The sequence below is a fragment of the Pseudoliparis swirei genome, chromosome 9 (genome assembly GCF_029220125.1).
Source record: "Pseudoliparis swirei isolate HS2019 ecotype Mariana Trench chromosome 9, NWPU_hadal_v1, whole genome shotgun sequence".
In the NCBI taxonomy this organism is placed as follows: domain Eukaryota; kingdom Metazoa; phylum Chordata; class Actinopteri; order Perciformes; family Liparidae; genus Pseudoliparis; species Pseudoliparis swirei.
Window position 1 is genome coordinate 17,798,948 of NC_079396.1, and position 22,346 is coordinate 17,821,293.

The 22,346-nt window shown below is 42.2% G+C and overlaps 1 protein-coding gene across 2 annotated transcripts in view; it reads left to right on the forward strand.

Annotated features, from left to right (window-relative positions):
* Positions 1–22,346, forward strand: part of plxna2 (plexin A2) — a 181,379-nt gene that overhangs the window by 124,973 nt on the left and 34,060 nt on the right. For both annotated transcript variants that reach the window (XM_056422503.1, XM_056422504.1), the window contains exons 13-20: positions 2,074–2,225; positions 6,233–6,350; positions 9,564–9,700; positions 11,089–11,256; positions 12,418–12,511; positions 19,815–20,054; positions 21,056–21,199; positions 21,718–21,952. In XM_056422503.1, the coding sequence (XP_056278478.1) occupies positions 2,074–2,225; positions 6,233–6,350; positions 9,564–9,700; positions 11,089–11,256; positions 12,418–12,511; positions 19,815–20,054; positions 21,056–21,199; positions 21,718–21,952 (1,288 nt within the window). The remainder of the gene's footprint in view (positions 1–2,073; positions 2,226–6,232; positions 6,351–9,563; positions 9,701–11,088; positions 11,257–12,417; positions 12,512–19,814; positions 20,055–21,055; positions 21,200–21,717; positions 21,953–22,346) is intronic.

Genomic DNA, 22,346 nt, shown 5'->3' on the forward strand with positions numbered 1-22,346 from the left:
CACTGCTCTTAAAAGGATTACACGGAGAGCGTGGCATGGCAGCACAGGGTGGGAATGGGGGAGCAGTGAGAGCGGGAGGGTGTGCAATGGGGCTTCATCTTCCGCTTCCCTCTGAAAGTCTGTACGTTAAGACAAACAAGCACGCCGGTGCTTAGAGGAGGAGGAGGATGTGTCGCCCAGCCTGGGGGAGACGAGGCGACGGAACACAGACAGCAACAGAATAATAAGAGATGCAAAGAAGTCGCTGTTGCAGTGAAACATGGAGACAAACTCCCCCCTTCTCAAGATTATCAGCACATGACTGGAGTGAGTTCCCTCTGATCTGCAAAGGTCATCGGGATCCGGTGTCCAGCCAATCAAACCCCAGTCTCCTTTACATGGAGGTTCCTTTACAGATTTAGTGCCTGTGTTTGTGTAAGAAATACAGACACGGAGACAAAGAGCAGCGCTTCTCCCCCGGCCTGGAGACATCAGTGGCTTGAGTCTTTGAAGTGGGTCTTTTGCTATGATCCGCTGAGGAATCAAGGCTCTATCTGCCAATGGGGAGCTCAGTCAAATGGGTTTCATGCATGGATGAGAGTCTTCCCGTCCTTGGTCCACCGTGGGAAGAGCTCCATTTCACCCTCAGAAGTAGAAGGTCTCCCAAGCTTTTAGCATGGCCATCTGGGATACAGCACTGCCGCCTCGTCACCATACCTGCCTCACCTGTCATCCATCATGGCTGATAGGACTGAACAGAGTGGCATCCACATTCCCTCTGTCGCTCATCCTATTGGCTCTGCCCCATTCTTTCTTTCTGTCCCTTTCTCTTTTCTTCACTATCTACTTTTTCACTTCCATCTCTCTCTTTCTCTCCCTCTCTCCTATATGCCCTCCTATCTCTCTCTCTCGTTCTCTCTCTGGCCCTTGCATTGCTTATGTAACCATCACTAAGTCTACTCGAAAAGCTGCTGCCATCGCCTGACATGGATATATTTAGCCATTATGTTTTCCCCCCCTCTATACCCTGCATGCCCAAGCAGTGCTAAAAGATTCATGTATTCAGACCCCTCAGGCGGTGCAGTGACACACTTACTTTACATCCAGAGCAATTAATGTCCACTGAATCTAGATTACAATGCCAGCGTCCCACTGGGAAGCTGCAATGCCCTGGTGGGTGTCGGGATTCGGGTGGGGAGGGTGTGCCGCACCACCCCAAGGAGTAACGTGGCACTTTGCGGCTCAGTAAGCGGGCATAACTCTGACTGACTGTTGTTTTTCTTCCCCTTCTGCTTGCATGGGCAGTAATAACATATTGATTGTTTATATAGAAGCTCCACATAGCAAAGAGACCGCCACCTCCTCCCTGCTGCCCTCCTCTTTGTCAGTCCGCTCTCTCTCTCCTTAACGTCCCTGTCCACTGAACCGTTTGGCCTACTCTCTTGGTCTTTCTTTATCTCCTTCCTCCTCTTTCCAACTCCTCCGTTTCTCCTCTCTTGTTTAAAGGGCTGGATGATGGCCATGTCGGAGGCTCAACAGGGCTCTGCAGCGCAGAAGGCAGTGTGGCACCCTGTGCCAAGGTCATGCTGGGTAGCCATATTGTATTTTATGAGAAGGTGATCTGCACTGAGCATTAATATGGCACCCTGTTAGATTTATCATCTATGGCAACAGCAGTGGTTTATGAGCACCGGCTATCCAGAATGTTAAATTAAATGTAAAAAATGTGAATTCAATTTTATAACACCATAATATAGTACATATAGAAAGGAGTAGTTGCAGAAGTTTTAAAAGTTGCATGTGTATGGATGCCATATTTAAACATGTGCCATTAGCTAGTCTTGTGATGAGAGCATGCTCCTGGCACAATGACTCATGGCATGTTGTTCTGACAGGCGTGGGGAGTGCACTTAATTGCTTTTACAGCCACCTGGACCGTGAGAACGTATTTAGCCTTGAGCATGGAAACCTGTTTCCATTTATGATGTCAAGACAGGTCCATAACTGAAGAGAAAACATCATTCAGTTCACGTTTAGACACCAAAAGCGTTTACAGGTTTCTTCCTGACTCATTGTTGACTGTGTGCTCTGTAGGTGACCCCAGTGGCTGGGCCGCCAGAGGGAGGCACACGGGTGACCATCCACGGCACGAACCTTGGCCTGGCCTTCTCAGACATGGTGGGCAACGTGGAGGTGGCTGGGGTGAGGTGTACCCCTGTAGAGGATGGCTACATCATCGCTGAACAGTAAGCACAAGCATTATTACATCAACAACTATTATTAGTTAGATGCTGTTAAAAATCTGATTTTAAAAATACCTTTTGTTATTAAATGCTATTGAAAATGATATTTTTATAATGCATTATAATCTCTCTTATAACTCATTGTCATGTGATCTCATTTACTTTAAGTGGTTGTTGTTTGTTTTAACCTTTATAACCTTTATAAACCAAAGTAAAAAATAATTGTGTTATAAAAAAATGGTTTTCACATTAAAGCACTTAAACTTTAAGTGCTTTAATGTGAAAACCATTTTTAAGTCTTAAAGCAAAGGCTACGGGATCAGCAGTTACGTCTGAACGTTGAGTCGGTGCTGGTGTGTGATGAAGCGTGTTCATGTTCGCAAACAATGTTTTTGTTGGCGTTGTAAAAACCCATAAACGTCAGGGACACGACAAAACACAGTTCGGTAAAGTTGGAAAGATATTCACAGACTGACTATTTTCTCTCGGCTACTGAAATACGATACACAACGTTTGGTGGCGATAACTAGTAAGGCAGCTTACTATTTACTTTTTATTTATAATGTTGCACGCAACCATATTATAAAAGCAATAAGGTACGAGAGGCAGTACTATAACGTCAATAATGTCCTGTTCAACGGTTCGCCGGGCCTCATCTGCGCGTCGGGCCTAACAAAACCCTTGAAGCGGACATTATTGACGATACAGTACTGCCTCTCATACCTTATTGCTTAACTCTGATCCTATCAAAAAAGTAAGTGAGCGACTAAAATGTTTCATGATACTACCTTGTACGTCATTATCAAATGCTTTATAATGTGTTCTGGTTATTTTTATGAATATTTATGAGTGCTATAAACAGATTATAAGCCATTTTAAGTGTGTTTGAGATGCATAGTGGACATGGGCGTCATACAAAGGGCTACTAAAAATGGTTTGGCATATTTTGTTCCCAATGCAGCATGGCCAGTGTTTAATTATTCTTAATGATCTAATTTTGTAAACTACACTTGATATAGTGTATGTGGGGTTAAACAGATAATAAACGTTGTTTTACACATGACACAATGCTGCTCTTCCCAACATCTCTGCCTTAATGAAGAGGAGAGCTGGTCCAGACAATCTGCCCCTGACATTGCTGTTCTCCCCCTGCAGCACTCGAGCCGGTTCTCTCTCAGTAGCTCATCTAGTCGGCAGCAATCCCACAACAGCTGTGTGTGTTTACTTGTGTTTACCTCCCTAATTGTCCCATGCTGTGCATGCATCACGTTAAAGCCTGTTCCGCTCACCCTGAACTAATGAAACGTTGCCCATGCTCCACAACTTGCCCAGAGAGTGTGCATATTAAGAGACCCAGAAGCTTTCGGTTTAAACCTCCCAGGAGATGCAGAGCTTGCACGGGAAAAGCAAGGATATTACCCACATACTGGAAACTAAGATGCTTTACCCTAACTCTTTCCATTTCTGGATTGATTTCATTGGTGAGGGAAATAAGGAAAAACATAGATATATTATGCTGTGTTGTTAAAGGGTAAATACATGTTAAGAAATAATCAGCATATTAAATGCCATTTAGTGTGAAATTATCCTCCCTCCAATGATTTGGAGTCAGTTAGAGAAAAGTGTAAAGTTTTTAGCTGCACACTGAGAAACAGCTGACACGCATACTCGTACGCACTCATGTAAACTCACACACAAGCAGAAGCTATCACACTCATGGCTCTCAGAGGAGACTTTAACCCTAATTCTTTCTTTGGCCTACTTCTGCCCTCAGAAGGAGAACAGCTCGTCACTGCACCATTGCTGTAACACACACACTGTCAGCCTTATAGTGCAGTTACAACACATACGTCACACACATACTGGTCTCAACATGTGCAGAATGTGAAGGCAACCGGACACGATTGAGATTTCTGAAGCGTTCTTGTAGCTTTTTATTGGTTTAAAGTTAAACTGGCTACTTTCAAAACAATCCGGTGGTCTCTCAAGTCCAACTCCGGTCTTGTGTATCTCAAGTTGCCAATCAGAGTGTGAACAACAAGCAGAAGTCTTGGCCCGGATGCCTTAGGATAAACCAGAACCCAATATGATAAATACAATCCATTGCCCCCCTTTTCGTTGTCAGAAGGATATAATGAGAGATATAATGTTTGAATGAATAGTGAGGATGACATACTGCGTGGTTCCTATCTCTTCACTGTGTGCCACTCGGCTGTGAGGGACCATTTGTCAGCAGTGTACTGATCTGATAGTACTTTAATCCAATTGGGGACAAGCTAAAGAGTTAATTTATATGGCATATATGAAGAAGACAAAATTGACTGAGCAACATTTTAAAAAACAACCTATCATCCCTTTAGTCGAACTTTAAAAGAGTTGGAATCTTCGTGATTTATTAAGAGCCTTTTTGGGATCACCAATCCCACTTTATCAGCCTTGATTTAAATACCTGGGCTTTGGGTATTGGTTGATACCGAGTGCCGATCCGATACCAGCATGTAATTAATACGCTGTATGAAGGCACTAGGGTCATTCTTGTGTGTAAGGTAACATCAGGATGTAATTAATATGGCTTTCTTCATTTATATAAACAAAATGTAATTAAAGAATATATCGATAGAAATGAACCGAATTGCTATTAATAAGAATAATGTTATCGGATGCCAAGTCGGTCCATTGTCACAATACTCGATCCAGCTATTTATACCGATATCAGATATCTATACTGACCGACACGTCCTTATCTGACTGTTGCTGTTTGTTTTCAGTCTTTATTCGGTCACCAGGATGAACTGGGCTGGATCGGACCAAAAAAAGAAATATCAATACATATTTATGGTTCCTTTATGGAACCACTTCAGAAGAGTGTGTGAAAGACACTCACTGCTTTGAGGAAAAAGTCTCAACTTTTGTGTGTAATAATATAAATAATATCAGTTTTGTCAATGAGCAAATCCTCCTTTAGCTGCTGTCTTACACATAATTCATAAACAAAGCTCTCTGGGTAAAACATAATGGCCATCATTAATAAATCTTAAATGTATAGTTTATTGAAAGTAAGTTAAAAGTCTTTTACTGTTAACAAACATGGAATGATAATTGATAAGAATGAATAATGTAAACTATATTGTGAATAACTTCAAATTGTATCATCATGAAAAAAAAACCAATAACAATACATTCTGATTACATAAGTATACTATAAACAGTTTATTGTCTTATTCACATTTCATAAAACTACATTAAATATTTGTAAATTTGTACCAAAATATGTGCAAACTGTAAGAGAAAACATTAGTAAAACAATTTCTAAATATTACATAGATAGATAGACCAGAAAGCAATAATCAAACGTCTCGTCTGCTTCTGCGCTTGCCATCTGCCTCGTCTCCACATATTCCATCTCTTTATATCTCTTTCCATTTTTACATACTGTGTCTTGTGCTTTAGAAACTGTCTGGCACTGCTGATCAATAGACGTCCTTATTTTATTATGTCATTTGATCTTATCACCTGCAGCGCTTTGGTCTCACCTGATCACAAGGCACAATAAAGCTGCATTGATCCCGCTGCGTGACTTACATCACTTGTACCGCGCTGCTGGCACAGCACCACAGCAGCCTGGTTGTTGATGGGAAATGTACTTCACCCGGGTTGGGTGTGCTGTAGTGCCAAGGGAGGTCTCATTTAAAGACTGCCATGGGGGGGGGGGGGGGGGGGGGGTCCTGGTCGATGCCTGGATGTGTCCCGTAATGAAAAGAGTGAGACAACAGAAGAAGGCTGCATTGATAAGATAAATCGATATCAAGCAGAGACGTGTTTTGATTACTTTCTCGCCACTTCTCTCAAGCGTTTAAACCCATGGGCAAGTTCTGCGCTTTAAATTATTCTTTTGAGAAAGATTGAGTTCTCTCCAGTTCAGCTGACGTTTTTCAAATAGCTCGTATTTTTTTTCTCCCATTTCATCTATTATGTAGTGATTTTGATGAATTGTTTTGTGTCTTTTATAGGATTATATGTGAGATGGATGCCGCTCCTGCAGACAGTCGACCTGGTCCGATCCAGCTGTGCATTGGAGAGTGCCGACCAGAACTGAGGGCTCGCTCCTCGCAACTCTTCTCCTTTGTGGTATGACTGCAATCACACCATGTTGCTCTGTCTCCTCATATGATAAAACATTTGTAAAATGTGCTCTACTCAGTGTGAGACGAACCAAGGAGCCACATTAAGGTGTAACAAAACATGCAGTTAGTTCAATTACCTCGCAAAGTAATTGTGTATGCGCCACAGGCAAATAACGATGTGTGAGTTGCCATGCTTACCGACAGTATAATTAAGCTGCTCTTTGTGTATGCTGGCTTCTCATTTGAGAAATAGCATTCTTCCATAAACAGCAGAAAGTTTCCATGACTCATCTCTGCATCTCTCTGCTTGTGGATGCTGTTTGTTTTTATCGATATAGGTTTGTGAGGCTAAATTAATATAGCATCATGTTCAAAGCTGTTTTGCAAATCAATATATTCTTTACAACTCACGGGCTGGGCTGCATTACGCTCAGCATTGCTCAATGGATGGAATAAAAAGGAAGAAGAAAAATATCAGATTTCTTCGAGCTCTTGCGGTGATTTAGGTAAATTCCTTAGGCCAGGGCTCCAGACTGCGACCAAATGGTCGCATTTTGCGCCTAAAATTAGACACAGTGCGAGTAAAATTTTCATCAACTCGCGCATGCGCGACCAGTAAATTAGCAGATTTCTTTTTTTTGTTATTAAATATTTTTGTTGCTTACAAACTTGTTCTACACTTCAGCCCACTACAGTTAGCGATAATGCCTGAATGACTGGTTTGCTAACCGACATTAACTCCAGAAGAAGAAGAAAGGAGACGAAAACCGAAGAAGAAGGCTGGCCTGTGTGTGTGTGTGGGGGGGGCTAATGTGTGAAAAGAGGCGCACCGCAACGGAGACACAACGAGGCCGTTGGCCGCAGAGTGAGAGGTCCACGAGGGGATCCTCACCACCGAGCGGCGTCCCCGTCCCCCGAGTTGAATCTCTGGGTCGACTCAGTCGACTCTCACATGTCTGAGCCCCTAGAGACTGATGCTCACGGTAAACACATTGGATCGGGAGCGCGCGAGGATTTTGATAAAGTTAGCGGAAGGATTTAAGTGACAACATCCGGTTTTGCAAAGTTAGCGGAAAGAACCACGTGAAACAACATCCGTTTATCAAAATAAGATGTCGACAAATCATACACGAACATATAAAAGTAAACAATGAACTCATGTATCTTTATAGATCATTTCTGAGATTTAGCTTAAATTATGCTAACATTAAAACATTTTTACTGGACCAAGGAAGAGTTTATAAAAATTAGTCAGTCTTTTGTATGTTAAGAAAAGTCCTGTAAATAGATTTCCCCAAGAGTTCCAGGAAATGAATAATGCAGATGTGTTCCATACATATCTGAAATCCCCTACAATAGCAATCAAACAATTTTAATGTATCAATTAGGACATTTTTCAAAGTAAAAGTCCTAAATGTTTAAAGAAATCGGTAATTTCTTTAATGTTTGAGTTGCTTTATATATGTATTTCCTCAGTCCTTGGCAATAATGCTACACAAAAATTACAGAGTTGCGGGTGGAGATTTTAACCTGTTATAATGGTAGGGGAAACACTGGAGTTGATAAGCGTGTCTTCTTGTCTGATCAATACACAACTGTGAGGTGCGTGAATGGACAGAGTGGCCAGCTGCTGATCACTCACTCAATAGCTCGACCTGCATGAACAGACGGTGCGCGCATAGCGCGCCAATTTTTTTTTTGGGGAGCACGGAAGACCCATTTTGACCCAGGAAAAACCCTGTGTGCGCCCCTAAATGTTCTGCTTGCGCCCCTAAAATTTTAAGTTAGGGGCTACTGTGCTCCTAGTAAAAAAAGTTAGTCTGGAGCCCTGCCTTAGGCAATAGTGGGAAATGAAAATAGTAGACGAAATGTGATTGGATAGTTGTGCGGGGTCATAAAAGAGAAGGAGAGAAAAACATAAACAATCAACTTGCTCTGCAGGTAAACATTATCTACTCACAAGTTTGTGCACACATTTCCCCGTCTGTCATTCGCCGTCTGCTCAGCCTGCAGCTAACAGATAATCTTCTTTTTCCATTTGCGCTCTTTCACACCTTCGCAATTAGCACTCCCTTAACAATTAACAGCAGCCAGTAATTACCACTGTTGCTTTCAGGTTACCTGCTTTTGCGTGCTTTCCTGGAAGTCACACTTCGCTGACAGTTGTTATGCTCTGTCGTAAATGCCATGAATCTTTTTCTCACCAATATTACAGCTGCTACTCTGAGATGCACTGGAACTACCAGGAGAATATTCTCACGCAGCCTATTTGGCTCCACTTCCAATTCCCTTGTATTGCAGGCCACCTAAAAAAGAAAAAAAGAAACCATCACTGAAGCGTTCTTCAGGTTTCCCAAAAAGACAATGTGACTGTCTTTTCTAGCCTACAATACTGAGCAGGGTTTTTCCTGCATAGAGAAAATGTGGGCGAGTGCCTAAGCCGTTTTCCCGAACGCCTATGACAAATCCCGAGCGCCTAAGGCAAAAAAAAAGTCAGCGATGGAAAAAAACAAACTGTGTTCATCACGTGCATGTCAGCGAATATGTTCTCAATAGTATGTTTCAAGTCGGCTACAGCCGAACCCTCGTTCTGTTTTGATCAAGAGTAATCGAGTTGATAAGCGTGTCTTCTTGTCTGATCAATACGCAACTGTGAGGTGCGCGAATCAACAGAGCGGCCAGCTGCTGATCACTCACTCAACAGCCCGACGTGCCCGATCCAGATTTTTTTTTGGGAGCACCGAAGACCCATTTTGATCCAGGAAAAACCCTGCTGAGTGTGTGTGTGTGTGTGTACATGTGTTTTTTGCGGTATGACGGGCTCTCTGCTTGGTTATTTCTCCATCCGTCTGTGTGACGGCGACCTAGCTGCCAGCAGCTGGAAACACGAGTTATTTTCAGACTGTCTTTAAAAAGCTTCACTCAAACACACACAGGAGGAGGATCTCTCAGGGACTCTAAGAGCTCCTGTTTTATCCTCTTTTCTCCCTCCAGCGCTGCGCTCTACTTTCATCGGCCTGGAAATATGAATAACTGTAATTTGATTCTGTGATAATATGTAAAGGTGCCAAGAGGTACCAGAGAAATGCTGCCCTTTTTGCCCCGAGAACATATTCCATCTTTTACTCTGCCTTTTGGTCTCTTGCTTTGTTCTCTCACTCTGCCCCTTCCTCTTCCTTCCATTTGCTCTCTTACCCTGCATCTCTCTGTTTTGTAGACTCCCACAGTCACAGGTCTGTCCCCGAGCAGAGGTCCAGAGTCCGGGGGCACGAAAGTAACCATAGTGGGAGAAAACCTCGGCGCCGGCAGCAATGTCAACGTTCAGTTTGGAAACCAGACGTGCGAGTTCTTTGGGTGAGACCTTGCTCTTGTGGCAGCGCTATCAGAAGCCCATAAAGGTTAATGTGCTTAAACAGCCTGCTTGATCTCGCTTTTGCTTAAAACAAACTATTCATTGACAAAGGCTCTTTGTCAGACTTTAAGGTGAGGTGGAAATTAATTCTCTAAAAAAGCAAATGAAAGACACACATTTTAATTCAACAGTTTACAGTTATATCATTACAGTGTAATTAGGAAGTGAAACAGATCCACTCACTGTGAATATTGAATTGTCCCCTTCAGTAAGTTAATTAAAGAAGTAAATTAATTAAAAATTAACAACGAGATGTCATTGTTTATTTGTCTTTTTTTTGTTTTTCCTACAGCTAACACATATTTACAGCTATTATCACAATTATTTGACTCAGTGTCTCTGTCACTTTTTTGAGCAGCTACATTCATCACTGTCAGAAACGTGTAGATATATAGCATGCTTTGAGCAAATGAAAAAGGACAAAAAAACAAGAGCTCTTGTTCCCTAGATGACGATGTGTATTACTACCATTAAAGACGCTGCTATATTTCAAGGCTTTCTGGTATTTCTTTCCCCTTGATATTACTATGAAATCTCAGAGGGGAAAGTCTCTCTCTCGCTCTGGCTCTTGCTCTCTCGCTCAGAAACGTATGTAAATCTTAATATGGTTTTGATGACCTGCTGCATTAAACTCTGTAATAATAGCTTCCAGAAATCCTGGTGCTCCTGTAGATCTTTCTTCCTTTTTATCCAACCCCCTCCTTCACATTATATCTCTCTATCAATTTGTTTATCTGGTCACACACCCCTGTTTTTCTTTATGTTCTTGACTCTCAGATTTGTTCTTCCATCTCACTCCACCGTCCCTCCTTCCCTCTCTTAGTTGCTCTCACACGTCGTCCTTCTACTTTGCTCTGCTGTCGGCATCTATTTTCGGCCCCGCCACAGTAGGCTGACTGTAATGTTGTAAGGTTGAGGAGTCAAGCCAATTTTAATGAGATATGGGGATAATTACTGGTTTGTGTTTCTCCACTGTATTCTTGGCATGGGGAGGGAGAGGAGGTTGGGGGGCCGTTCTACAACAAGCTCTCTGCTAATGAAGTGGAACAAATTCAGGGAGTGGGCAGGAGGAACATGGAGCATTGGAGAAGGATGCACAGAGGTGGAGGGTATCTGCCAGACAGATCACAACTCTCAGAAAAGTCTGTTTAAGTGTTTTTATATATAACACTTGTCTTCCATTCAGTTACTAGAGGTCTTGATTTGTATTCTTTTTAGTGCTACTTATTAAAACAAGGAGATACTTTCTGCACTCGCGTATAGCTTTTTGTACAAATGTCCATTACTATACGTACGGATTGAAATCATTCCTATTATGCTTCCCTTGTAGACGGACCATGACGGAGATAGTGTGTTACTCCGCCCCTTCCCTGTCTGGGGTTGGCAAAGTGCTGATCAGCGTGAGCGTGGACCGCGCCCAGATCAGGGAGAACCTCACCTTCGAGTACATAGAGGACCCCACTGTCCAGCGCATCGAACCAGATTGGAGCATTGCAAGGTAAAGCAGAGACTTCACAGACTGTACATGTGGGATTCCATTGTATAGCCACATCCTCACCAACCAACCCTGAGCTTCTGTCACCCAGACTAAGGATTTCCTCCCCCCCACCACCTGTGCAGGCCGGTGGCAATAAGCAGACTCAAGTCAATATTCCACTTTCAATTACTGTTCGGTTCTCTTCCAATTAGTGTGGATCTGATAGAACTTCCACAGCTCAAAGATTGGGGCGGATTGTTACTGTCGAGACTGATATTCTCCTATCGAATTCAATGTTGATCCATCTGTTGAAGGTCTTTGGCGGATAGACACATACACAACTAATTAAAAGGAAGAGAGGGATGAAGATGAAATAGCGGCTTAGTAGAACAATGTGCTATCAGAGGTGTGAGTCCACAGCAGATGGCTTGGGCTTAGAGATAGAGTGTAGGCGACGCTGCAGCAGAAGTGTGATGGCACAGAGGGAGAAGAGAGGGGGAATGAAGGAAGGACCATCATATCGGTCATCATAAATAGAAAGATAGATAGATAGATAAAAAGATACTTTATTTAGACAAAGAGAGAGAGCAGAGGTCAGTGTGTGAGTATAGCATATGTTATATAATACGCCTATAGATAGCACAAGGTGTTTCCATAGTCACTTACTGTCCACAGTTAAAGTGAACCCACAGCTCTAATAACACAGAGCTATCTGACATGTACTATTGTAACAGCGCTTGTCTGGTACCGTCTTTGTTCTGCACGCCACATTGACAGGCGCGACAGCACAAACAACAAACATCAGCTACAACACAAACAGCTGCAGGGAAAGCTGCACACCCAGCAGTTACCCCTCCTGCTTTCTTTGTGCTACTGTGTTGTGAAGCCCAGGACGACCACTGCATCCTGATGTGCTTGAGCTGGCTTGGTATTTCAAACACAAATGTGCACCAGTTGATTGTAGCCGGCGAAATCATCTGAAAAGTATCTTTAATCATCCGCCACCCTTTATTCTTTTCAACAAACTGAGGATGTAAGGCAGATTGATGCTCTCATTTTTGACTGCCGGCGAATACTCAGACAACATCTGGGTTAGAAAGTTTAGTCTAGAATTGCCTTTGAATTAATTTGAATTTTTTTTTTTTATAGAACTAAATTGGGTCCTCTTGTGTTTTTCCTCAGCGGCCACACCCCTCTGATGGTGTCAGGGACCAATCTGGACGTGATTCAGGAGCCCAGGATCCGTGTCAAATATGCCGGCAGAGAGTCCATCAATGTAAGAAACACTACACTGTCTAAACCAGAGAGCAAGTACAGAAAGTACTTTTAGAATACTACATGCTGGTAAATATGCTACAAGGTCCTGCTTGACACACCAAATACTGCTTTCCAAGCAAGCTAAGTAATGTTTAGCTTGGATAAAAAACTATCTCTGCTAACAGCCCCTCCAGCTTTCTACGCTTCCCTAACTTTCGCTTGAACCCAGTTGTCTCAAGCACTCCAACGATGATCTGAATAATGCAGCTGGCAGTGAGAGTGGTCTGCATGAAGTATTTAATTAAGAATTTAACAAAGTTTTCTTCAGGCTAATTTACAGCTCCACAGTCGTCCTGAACAACATGTTCACTTGTTTAAAGGGAGACACCACAGGCAAAAACATATTGTCTCGTGCTCTAATACATTTTGAGATAAAACATAAAAAATACACATTTATCTTACAACACTTTTTAAAATTTGTGTCCGGAGGCCTTTCCTTAATGCATTAGTGTAACGACTCGTGTGTAGACCCAAATTCACCCTCGACTCCAGGGATCCTTCGAATTTATATTCCACACTCTGGAAACGGCAGGCAGAGTATCAACAGGACGAAGGGCTGGTAGGTTCACGGGGAGTCGGACTAGTGGGTTAACCAGGGACGGGCAGGGTCGGCAACAGGAAATCCGTCTAGAAACAAGTGCTGGAGAGTCTGGCATAGAAAAGGAAGAACAATCTGGCAAGTGTGTGTGTGTGTGTGTGTGTGTGTGTGTGTGTGTGTGTGTGTGTGTGTGTGTGTGTGTGTGTGTGTGTGTGTGTGTGTGTGTGTGTGTGTGTGTGTGTGTGTGTGTGTGTGTGTGTGTGTGTGTGTGTGTGTGTGTGTCAGGAGACTATATAGGGATTTGATTAGTGATCAAAGACAGGTGTGTGAACAGGTGAAGAGAGTTAGACTGACGACGGGGAGTGAGGAGGGTGTGGAGCTGAAACTGTGACAATTAGACAATGCCTCGTTTACATATTTAAACAGAACATTTCTTCTTGTAATACAGAAAATAGTTTTACCCTTTTCGCCTGAACAGTCTTTCTGGAATTTTACCAAACTATCTTGAAAGATGATTTTCTCCGAATAATTGTTTTATTTAATATGTTTAATATGGCTTTATCCAATTTTCAGATTTCTTTTCTGGAAATAGATGCAAATTAGCACACCCATAAAATAATGTGGAGTGTGCATGTTTGAACATACCGTTTCAAACCTATTATGCAAAAAGGAATTGCCTCAATATAATGAATCGGCTGGGCACGTTTCATTGCGATATCTATTAGTTTTGATTGTCTTCAGGAAAAATAAGAGGAAATGCTTTTGCAGTCACCTAGCTAGCTGGAGGACTGTGAATTTGAGGAAAAGGGGTGTGGGGGTCATTGTTGGAAGTGTGGATGATCGGGGGCAAGGAGACTCCTAATGGGTTTCAATGGAAGATTAACTGCGGTCAGAAGTCTTTGGTCAGCACAAAGAGCTCTTGTATAATCAAAGTCTTGGCTGTTGGAAATCGGTACAAATTGCATTTGAGCCCCTGTCCTGGGGCTTTTTGTTTAATTAAGAGGATGGGATTTTGGTGGCGAGGGCAGACGAATAGACGAAAGATGAGTACGAATGATAAAGAGTGAGAGGAGGCAGAAGGAGAGAATAGGAAGAAGAAAAAATATGCTCAGTAGCTACTGTTCTCCATGTCAGTACTGAATAACTACTGTACTAATGCAGCACACAAAACCATAATACAGTAGTTCCCAACCTTTCTCTAAACTAAAGAGGTATTTTATATTCTAATTTGAACAATTGGTAACACTTTAGCCCCCCTCTTAGAAGTATATAAATGTAAAATAGGTGTTTATTACACATTATAATGTTTTATGTCCTTATGAAAGGTGCTAGTTAGACCATTTATATTGCCTCAACAGCTCTTGTAATGGCAACCGCTGAGTCGGCGGCGCCCAGCTAATAGTGCTAACAAAGCACTGACAGTGTTTACCTGGAGGGGGGGGGCTACGCCTCTGTGACAGCGTCAATAGCTGTCACCGCCGTTTGAGCGCAGTGCAGAGCGGTTTTTATGAGCTTGCCAGTGGAGGACACTCACGCACACCTGGCCGATGTCAAAAGAGCACACAGAGGCTCTGATAACAAGAGCCCACGGACGTTACTTCACTATATCTTAACATTTAAATTAGATGGTTCTTGGCATATTAATGCTCTGAGTAACACATAGAGAACGTTTAATGTACAGTATTTGTCAATAATCTAACTTCTCCTGTTTTATATAATTACAACTGGGTCATGTAATATTGTATTTCAGTATCAGCAGATTTCAGATGTTCTTATTTTCTCTATTTTCTCTATTTCGCAAAGATATGTCAGAGAACTTGACAAAATATACACTCAGACATTCAATCACATACTAAACTCACACATTTACTGTTGCATAAATAACTCGGAAACATGCAAGTTGACACAAACTTAAATCAGTTTCACACATTACATATAATATATAGCCGTCTAAATCTCGTGCCTCCTTTATAGAATCTCAGGAGAATTTAGTACACATGCATGCATACGCAAAAACCTCCTCAGTGCCACGTATCATTTGTCAAATTCCACACAGATTGGTCCGAACATGTCTTTTCCCTCTCTACAATTCCAACCCTGACATCTGTATTCTAAAATTGGCCTTAAGTGTCTGACTCGCTGAGTGAATGTTACCAATGTTTTTTACAAACTATCTAAACTGCCTTGGGCTTTTTGTGGTACAATATATACATTTTACAAGAACACATTTTCCACCTTTTGTGAGTTATGAAACAGTAGTGATTACAAGTATAAGATAGAGCTGTGCTGTGTTATGCTTACAAAGGAGAAGACTCCCAGAGAGACCTGGCGAAATGGGATTTGACTCGCGTGTGTGCTGTGCTTTCTGTCTGGTTTGTCAGTTTCTGTGGCTTTGAAAAAGAGTTCTTCATCTTCGCCCTGGCTCGTCTCTTCCAACTCCCCACCTACCAGCTCGACAAAAAGCCTGAGTCACTGTCTAGATTGGCCCCACAGCCACAGAGAATGAATTTCCATTAAACGCTAAGGTTACAATTACTCATCCCTCATACCCCCCCCCCCTCCCCCTTTCCCCTTTTGTCACTGGAGAAAGGCAAACAGCAGAGCAGCCTATAGCAATAAGAGCTTCTGTCTGTCAGCCAGCCTTCAAATGATCACCTGTCTCACACTAAATTGCCTCTCTTCTCTCCCTCCCGTGTGTCACCTGCACAGATTTACAAAGAGACTGGGAGAAAGAAAGAAAAAAAAAGACAATTTTCTTTGTGAAATGCTCTGTATCCGTCACAGGATTCACAATTGAAGCATTTATCATCATCTTGATTAAAGCTAAAAGGGTTATTTTACCGCTCCAGAACATTTCCCTGTCTCGGAAAGATTTCATCTACCGCATTTGCCACACTTTAGACGCCTGGACTGAGTGTCTGCTCTGCTGCTGATCAAACAAACTGTTCAACATGGGTGTGCCAGGCTCCTATCACATCTTGGCCAATCAGGCTGATTGTCTGATATACTGAGCAATGGAGGCGCCGATTATACTGCAGTCAATGATTATCGACACTCAGAACTTTTAGGAGCAATGCACGCCATTCAGAGCATTAATATCACAGCAAAGAACTATTTGCTATTTTGAGATATAATGGAGGCTGTGCAGAGAATGAAGTAACTCTCCCGCTGTGTGTGTTGTTATTAGAGCTTCTCCCTGTTCTTTGTTGGCCGGCCATGTTAGTGCATGTGAGCGTGCCTCACTGGCAAGCTCCCCGTGTCCAGACTGCACTGTCCTGACCAACAGAGTCATCATGGCAGTGCAACGCCCACCCTCTGGTTCACCCTCAGGTAAACAGCGCTAGCCCTACCGGCATGTTTGCTGTAGTTTTTACCTGTGAGGGTTGTTAGCACTGTTAGCTAGGAGCGAGCGGCCTTAGGCGCCGCCATGTTGAGAGCCGTTGAGAGGCAGTTTATGAGTCCACCAAGATGCACCCAACCACAACCACCGTTGACCCGTGGAAATATATGGAGTGTAGCTTCTTGACTTGGTGACGCACAACGCAGTGCTTACAGAGTGTATCTTGAATTAGTCACAACATCATCACAATACACCCAGCAGAGGATTTATTTCACTTCCAACATGAGAGGAACATTTAAGCTCCTGATTCTCTTTTTGCACTAGCTTAAATACCACTCAGATTCTTTATGGACAAATCGAAGCCAAAGTTAGAATGAATGCCATGTAAGTAGTTCATTGGAATAGCAGGCGGACAGGAAGACAGACAGTGGAGCAGTGACAAACAGGAAGGAAGAGTCATTTTACTAGCTATCAAATGTTAGCCTCCAGATAACCTTTGACTGTGTGAGCCCTCATATTTCTCCTACGCACATCGCCACAGAGCCAGTCCATCTTATTCCTTATTCCTCTCTCTCTCTTTCTGTCTCTCTCACTGCTACCCTGGCCAGAGACCTTTGAATGGTGGAGTGGGCTGTAGCAGCACAGTAGATCATGGTAATGTATTCAGCCAGAGGGGTTGAAGTGTTACTGCCTTAAAACACCCGGACTCCATCCAACACTAGAGGAAGAAGACGGATGAGGCCAAGATTCCAATTATTTTCTCTATCTGTTGACCTCAATCCACTTTATCAATGCTGAACAATGTGTAGCTTCTTTCTGCACATGGCCTAAAGGAATGGATGTACAATTGTATTCTTGTATTTGGCAATATAGAACAAATTTTATTTTTATTGAGATAGAGAGTGAAAATACATGTTGTTTGGAGTCGAAGCAGTGTTATGGCATGACAGTATATTTTTATCATTCTGCTAAAAAGTAGATGCAGTTGTAAAAACGAATCTTGTGATCCAGAAGAGTATTTGGAAATTCAGTACTCCTTATAAATCCTTTGTGGAGTATACAGAAAGCACTATAAACATTAATTTAAAAAAAGTATCTCTTGAAAGGTAGAAATCATGCAACAGTGTTGTGATATTCTGAAAGACAGCCATGTATTACCCCTCCCACAGAAGAACCCAAACACCTAATTTTCTCTATCAAATCCCAGAATGCTCCATTTACCCATCACTATTTACTTGCTCATTCATTGAATTTACTTGAAAAAAATCCCACAATGTGTTCTATCCTGTCAGGATTTCTTAAAGTAAAATGGACAGACAAAGAGGAGAGAAAGTGAGGACCGTGTAGAAAAATAACCCCACAGTATCCATCCCTGGCAGAGCAGCTGGTAGTCAAAGCTGTAGTTTACTTGCAAATGCCTCGCTGTTCCAACCTGGCAGTGAGAGGATGCTGCCGGGGCATCTGGCCTGTCTACATCACCATGTGCATGTCACCATGCAAACAATAAGAAAGCAGCCCAAATAAATACACATTCACAAAAATCATTCAGCCATGAATAAAAGGGTACATTTTTTAAAACAACAAATTAAATAATATTATCAATTTCAGATATTTAGATATGAAATGATTCATCCATTCATCTTTTTATAATGTAATTCTAAACAAATATAACACACAGTTGAAGAAAAACGAGAACAAATATATAAACTAAAATACATATTTAAAAGAAAGATGGGGATTTTTGGGAAAACATGAATTTTCAACTTTGACCAAATTTCGTCATTTAGTTTCTTGAAGCCTATTGGAGAAGGTGAAGGTTTTACAAATAATAGGATTTTCCATGTCCCAATTCAAAGTATTTTTCTCCCAATTTCGTCACTAATTCTGTATAAATCTTACGCCAAACAGTATTTTCTTTTGGACAGACTTACAAAATAGTCATGTTAAGCTTTCTGGGACCCACCATTCCTCCAGGAGCTGGAAGAGTCGTAGTGATGAGACTTCTGAACAGGTGTCATAAAATATTTACTGAGGTTTTACCTACCAAACATTCTGTAGGTTTGAGGTTGATATCTTTCATTGAAATTTCACACTTTTCAGCCAGACTTCCTCTTGAATGCAACTCTTTACTTTTACCATTTTTTTCTTTTATAAGATATACTTTGTTTATGCCTTTTGACATGTATACACAAAACATTTTATGTGATGGCATAGTTGGGGACATCTAAAAAAAACACTTTTATTAAACCTGTGTTGTCTTTTCAATGTCATTCAGAATCTCCTGACTGGAGGCCCCCAATTATTGGCAAACAAGTAATAGACTAATTCAGAAAATAATATTATTTGTATTAATTAAAAGATGATTAAAATAATTGCAGCCTGTAGTCATACACACATTTAATATGTATGCACACAGTTTACCCAAGTTCTTGAATCACCTGAATTCTTGAATGTCACCTTTTGATACGTGGTGAAAACACACAAACACTCTCAAGTCTAAATCCAAGAGCAAAGTAAGAAAGGAAGTATGGAGACCAGTCCCTCCTTTCACCTCAACGCTCCCACTCTCCCAACTGGCCTTGCATTGTGCTAGCAAAATACAATCAGATGTAGCCTCCACCGAATGAGTCTGCATTGATCTCCCTGGAATGCTCCCGAGCAGCAGACAACAGGTTGGAGGCGTGGTAGTTGCTCGTATTCACCAGCTTCGATGATATTTACCTCTAATTAAGTTTGTTCCCTTGAGAGAGAGAGAGCTGGGAGGGAGTGAAAGGAGATTAAAAAAACTCTGAACAGCAATCAATCCACTCCCCCCTTCGCTCTAAAGCTGAGCAGGGGTGGCTGGATGTAAGACAGGTCTATCATCTGGGAAAACTGGAGAGAAGTATTAAAAGAGCCATACCTCAACCCCAGAAAACAAATGAGCAATGCCTCCATCCTTTGTGCTTGTTGTCCTCCAGTGTTTTTCAGGGAGGCAGTAGCAGCAGTATATTTCTGATTTTACAGAGGCTTCCTCTCCATTAAAGAAACATTAAGTTCAATGACAGACAATAAATATTGTGGGGGTTTGCCAATGATTAGGTTGTTGAGCTGCCTGCAGTGTTGGTGTTGATACCAACGTGTTTCAGTTAAGATCAGGTTAAAACAACGCTTTACAACGGATCAGCTTGAATCTTGGTGTGTTTTTTCTTCCATACCCAGAGAAAAACAAACATCTTGGCTGTGCTGAACTGTCTAGGTTTAGCCTGGATGACTGAATCTAATTTCTTGTTTAATTTCAAGGTGTTCAGGCTATCGTAGCACGTGTCGACGGTTTGGGTGCAACATATCCCGAGTACAATCTCAAAAAGTGGATGTGTTTCTCTCTCTCTTCATTCTCCCCAGGTGTGTAAAGTATTGAACACCACCAGTATGAGCTGCTTCGCTCCCTCCCTGATTGCAGAGTACAGTCCCGGTTTGGACACAGTAAAGCACGCAGACGAGTTTGGGTTCATCTTCAACAACGTCCAGGCGCTGCTGATCTACAACAACACCAACATCCTCTACTACCCAAACCCTTACTTTGAGCCCCTCAGCTCTAATGGAGTCCTGGAGCAAAAACCAGGCTCACCCATCATTCTCAAGGTACAGGAACCGCTGATCAGTATTTCATTTAGTGGCTCAACCCATGCAGCAAACTCTGGTTGTCAAAAGGAAAGCCAGTGTGAAAGTGTTTGCTTTCTACTGCCCTGCTTCAAAAAACAAGTCTGATTTATTTGAGAAAATTACCCTACTTCTCACCTAATTTATTACTTCAGTAAACATTGTTAACATGAGTTTATGTCTCACTCGCTAGTTTCAAGTCTTCTTCAATGCAGCATGATGTGTGTCCCCATTTAGAATAAAATAGATGATAAAGTACGGTATGCTTTGGCCGTGGCTACCTTGTGATTGAATGTTCACTATTAGGACGTTGTCCACGCTGGGAGTTAAACGTATTTTTGTCTTTACCCTTTAAACCTTTCACAGCGTTTTTTTAGTTCATTAGTTCTATAATTTTAGTCACCTAAAAATGTCCTATGCAGTCTTTGATTGCACCCTCTTGTGTCACTTTTGTTTGCAAAAAGCCAAAATGGTGGCAGACAAAAACACCATACTCAAGGCATCAAACCCTAGTCAACAAACCAACGGGCGATTAAGTCAACTTCTTAGAAACGGTCTTTGGTTCAACCCCCACAGACCTATCACAGCGCGCTGGGCAAAACGCTGACACGTCTTCTTGCTCACTCTTTGTTATTTTCTCAGCTAAATATATGTAATTTATGTGATTTCTTTTTCTCATTTTATTGATTATAAGAAGTCGTGTTCCTGACTCAGAATTCATTGAAGAATGTATTTAATTTTTTTTCCCATGATTGCCAGCTGTCCCCACTTCCCACCACTGTGAAATACAGCACCTTGTTTGATCTCAGTATGGAGTCCAATTTGGCTGCAGCTGTGCCCAAAACCTAGGGATGTTATTTACAGGGTTTTTTCGGAGATGTATTGGCTTTGTGTTTTTTTCTTTTTATTGTCTTCACCCCCAACGTGTTTGTGTGTTTCTCTTCCAATTTCACACCCCTCTGTCCATCTCTGCGTGCCCACAGGGCAGAAACCTGGTCCCGCCAACATCGGGAGGGGTGAAGCTTAACTACACGGTGCTGATCGGAGAGACTCCCTGCTTGGTCACTGTGTCGGAGAGCCAGTTGCTCTGTGAGCCGCCCAACCTCACCGGACAATATAAAGTCATGGTCAGTATGGAAAATGGTCTATGTGTTTCATAACTTCCTCTTCCACTCTATTCCAGTCAATCCCTGTATTTGCGGTTTACTTCTTCATGATAGCTGGCCTCTAAACTTCATTATCTGTGCTCTCAACATTGCTCATTCAGCTGAAGAAAAGAGGTCAAAGGGAGACCAGCACGAGTGTGCTCTTGCTGTCAAAAGGTTCTGCCAGAATCCATGCCAATTATTTTTAGTTGTCTGTTCGCTTATTGAGTGCAAGCCTCAGACTATTTTCCTCTCAACGTCAACATGTAGGTGGCCGCATGGGTTTGCACTTGGTATCAATTTCAGCAGGCAATATATACTTGTGATTTCTGAGACTTGGGTCATGCATTGATGTGTATCAGTTATGTAGCTCTTACGACTAGTGATCGGATTGTTTTTAACACGATGCGTCTCAAAAATTTAGTTTTAAATATCTTCTAAACTACGCTCATTTAAGATGAGGTTCTTGTTTACGATGTATTTTGCGTTTCTCTTTGCAGATTCATGTGGGTGGTCTTCACGTCTCTCCTGGTGCAGTCCACATCATGTCTGACAGCCTTCTGACCCTTCCGGCCATCGTCAGCATTGCTGCCGGCGGAGGCCTCCTTCTCATCATCGTCATCCTCGTCCTCATCGCCTACAAGCGAAAGTCACGTGAAAATGACCTCACGCTGAAGCGCTTGCAGATGCAAATGGACAACCTGGAGTCACGAGTTGCCCTAGAGTGCAAAGAAGGTAATTATTTAGGATAGTATAAGAGTCAGCAGTCAGACCAAGTGCAGCACTGTGTAAAAGCACTGTGGGGGCTGATTATGGGTCAGCTTTGCTCCATTTGCAGCCGGTAATGTTAGAGGCTGTTCCACCACTCGTTTAGTTGAATGGTGCTGATGAATGCTTTTCACTTGTGCAGACTGTAATCACATAACAGGCATAATTTGTGTATATAGTAAATAAAGTACATTACTGATGGTCTGGTGTGTGTTAAATAATGGAGTGGAAATGTCTCCAAATCTGGGTCAGTGAATCGTCCTGGTTATATATCACAACACTTATTTTAAGTCAGTTAACCCGCATTGCGTCCCCGTCTCGTCGTGTAGTGAGTCCTTCCAGCTCTCGTTGCTTTCTAATA